Consider the following 2,500-nt stretch of genomic DNA (forward strand, 5'->3'; position numbering starts at 1 on the left):
CCCTCATTATCTCTTTCCTCTCTAATCACTTTTTCCTCTCTCTCTCTCTCTCTCTCTCTCTCTCTCTCTCTCTCTCTCTCTCTCTCTCTCTCTCTCTCAATATCTTCTCTCCCTTCCCTTTCTCCTCTTTCCTCTCTCATCCTCATTATCTCTTTCCTCTCTATTCCCTTTTTCCTCTCTCTCTCTCTCTCTCTCTCTCTCTCTCTCTCTCTCTCTCTCTCTCTCTCTCTCTCTCTTCTCTCTCTCTCGTATCTCATTATCTTCTCTACCTTCACTTTCTCTCTTTATCTCGCATTCCTAAGGAGCTAGGCCCTCGATGCCATTTGTCCTCCCCCCCACATCTCTCTCATAAGTTCTCTCGCTTCTTCTCTCTCTCTCTCTCTCCTCAATCTCCTCTCTCCCTTCTTCTCTTCCTCTCTTTCACCTCTTTCCCCTCCTTTCTCTATCTTCCTCTCTCTCTCTAATCTCCGCTCTCTCTCTCATCTATCTCCCCCCTTCTCTCTCTCTCTCTCTCTCTCTCTTCTCTCTCTCCTCTCTCTCTCATCCTCTCTCTCTCTCTCTCTCTCCTCTCTCTCTCTCTCTCTCTCATCCTCTCTCTCTATCATCTCATCCTCTTCATTCCCCTCTCTCTCTCATCCCCTCTCTCTCTCTCATCCCCTACTCTCTCTTATCATCCTCTCTCTCTCCTCTCAATCCTCTCTCTCTCTCTCATCCTCTCTCTCTTCTCTCATCCTCTCTCTCTCTCATAACTCCTCTCTTCAATCCCTGCTCTCTCTCATCCTCTCTCTCTCTCATCCTCTCTCTCTCTCATCCTCTCTCTCTCTCTCATCCTCTCTCTCTCTCTCATCCTCTCTCTCTCTCTCATCCTCTCTCTCTCTCTCATCCTCTCTCTCTCTCTCATCCATTCTCTCTTTCTCTCATCCTCTCTCTCTCTCTCATCCTCTCTCTCTCTCTCATCCTCTCTCTCTCTCTCTCATCCTCTCTCTCTCTCTCATCCTCTCTCTCACTCTCACTCTCACTCTCACTCTCACTCTCATTCTCACTCTCACTTGCTCTCTCACTCTCACTTGCTCTCTCACTCTCGCTTACTCTCTCACTCTCACTTACTCTCTCACTCTCACTTGCTCTCTCACTCTCACTTACTCTCTCACTCTCACTTACTCTCTCACTCTCACTTACTCTCTCACTCTCACTTACGTCAAAGTCAAAAAAGTCTCACTTACTCTCTCACTCTCACTTACTCTCTCACTCTCACTTACTCTCTCACTCTCACTTACTCTCTCACTCTCACTTACTCTCTCACTCTCACTTACTCTCTCACTCTCTCTCTCTCTCTCACACACACACACACACACACACACACACACACACACACACACACACACACACACACACACACACACACACACACACACACACACACACACACACACACACTTTCTTGCACCATACCTGAAGTCCAGAGTTTGCTGCTCTGCCAACAATTATAAGAGAAGCAGCTTCTTTCCAAAACCTCCCTGCCATGATTGATTCCTTCTCTGAGGTGTCAGAAACAAATACTGTAAAATAATCATATTCACGTCCCATATACAAATATATGCAAATATATACAAATATATATATAAATATAAATATAAATATAAATATATATGTATATATGTATATATATATATATTATATATATATATATTCTCAGTATATATATATATTATATATTTTTTATATATATATATATAACTATTTGGACAATAGCTAAAGGAAATGTGTTTGTCAAATAAGTCCCAATTGAAATGAAATAGATTGTATTGAAACTTTTGGTCATACATATATGTATGACTATAGGTATATAGTCTATCAGTGTGCATGAGACAGATAGATATGTCAGGGTAATATCAAAAATCGTAATAGAAGTGCCATGTTGCCATGACTAATGATTAAGTTCTAATAGATTGCTTTTGATGTGTATTTAGCATTTCTAATAACTACAGTTAATACTGATGTTTATCACTAGATGTTTATCATTGTAGGTGCACCTATGGGGGCACTAGGCAAGCAGTGAGCCCATACAATTGATTACTCATTCATCTAGTTATCTAAAATGGGGGACACCCCCCCCCTGCTCTTTATATACTTCTGTCATTTGTTTGCTTCCCCACTTCATTTTGCTTCATTTTTTAAGCATATAGTCTAAGAAAGATAGGCATTCTACAGCATATATAAATAATACATACACATATACATACATATAAACATATATATATAAATATATACAAATATATATATATAAATATATATATATATATATATATATATATATATATATATATATATATATAAAATCAAACAAGAGATTAGAAACAGGTAGTACCACTGCCACTGAACTCTATAGGGAGGAAAAATAAAACAATGTTTTTCCCTAGAGTTAAACTGAGAGCTGCCATTACTATGAAACAATGTTACTGTACATAAAAGAGAAGAATTTTTGTCTTACTTCCAATAT

General features: G+C 39.2%; 1 protein-coding gene across 5 annotated transcripts in view; it reads right to left on the reverse strand.

The window, feature by feature from the left end:
• LOC122252734 (acyl-coenzyme A diphosphatase NUDT19) overlaps positions 1 to 2,500 on the reverse strand; it is an 8,859-nt gene that overhangs the window by 4,583 nt on the left and 1,776 nt on the right. For 3 of the 5 annotated variants that reach the window (XM_043015354.2, XM_043015358.2, XM_043015356.2), the window contains exon 2: positions 1,453 to 1,559. In XM_043015354.2, coding sequence (XP_042871288.2) covers positions 1,453 to 1,524 — 72 coding nt within the window. In that variant the 5' untranslated portion in view covers positions 1,525 to 1,559. The remainder of the gene's footprint in view (positions 1 to 1,452; positions 1,560 to 2,500) is intronic. The other 2 variants (XM_043015357.2, XM_043015355.2) reach the window with 1 other exon arrangement.

This window comes from Penaeus japonicus, unplaced genomic scaffold, assembly GCF_977035675.1.
Source record: "Penaeus japonicus unplaced genomic scaffold, GWHDUDI00000001_assembly GWHDUDI00000011, whole genome shotgun sequence".
NCBI classification, from domain to species: domain Eukaryota; kingdom Metazoa; phylum Arthropoda; class Malacostraca; order Decapoda; family Penaeidae; genus Penaeus; species Penaeus japonicus.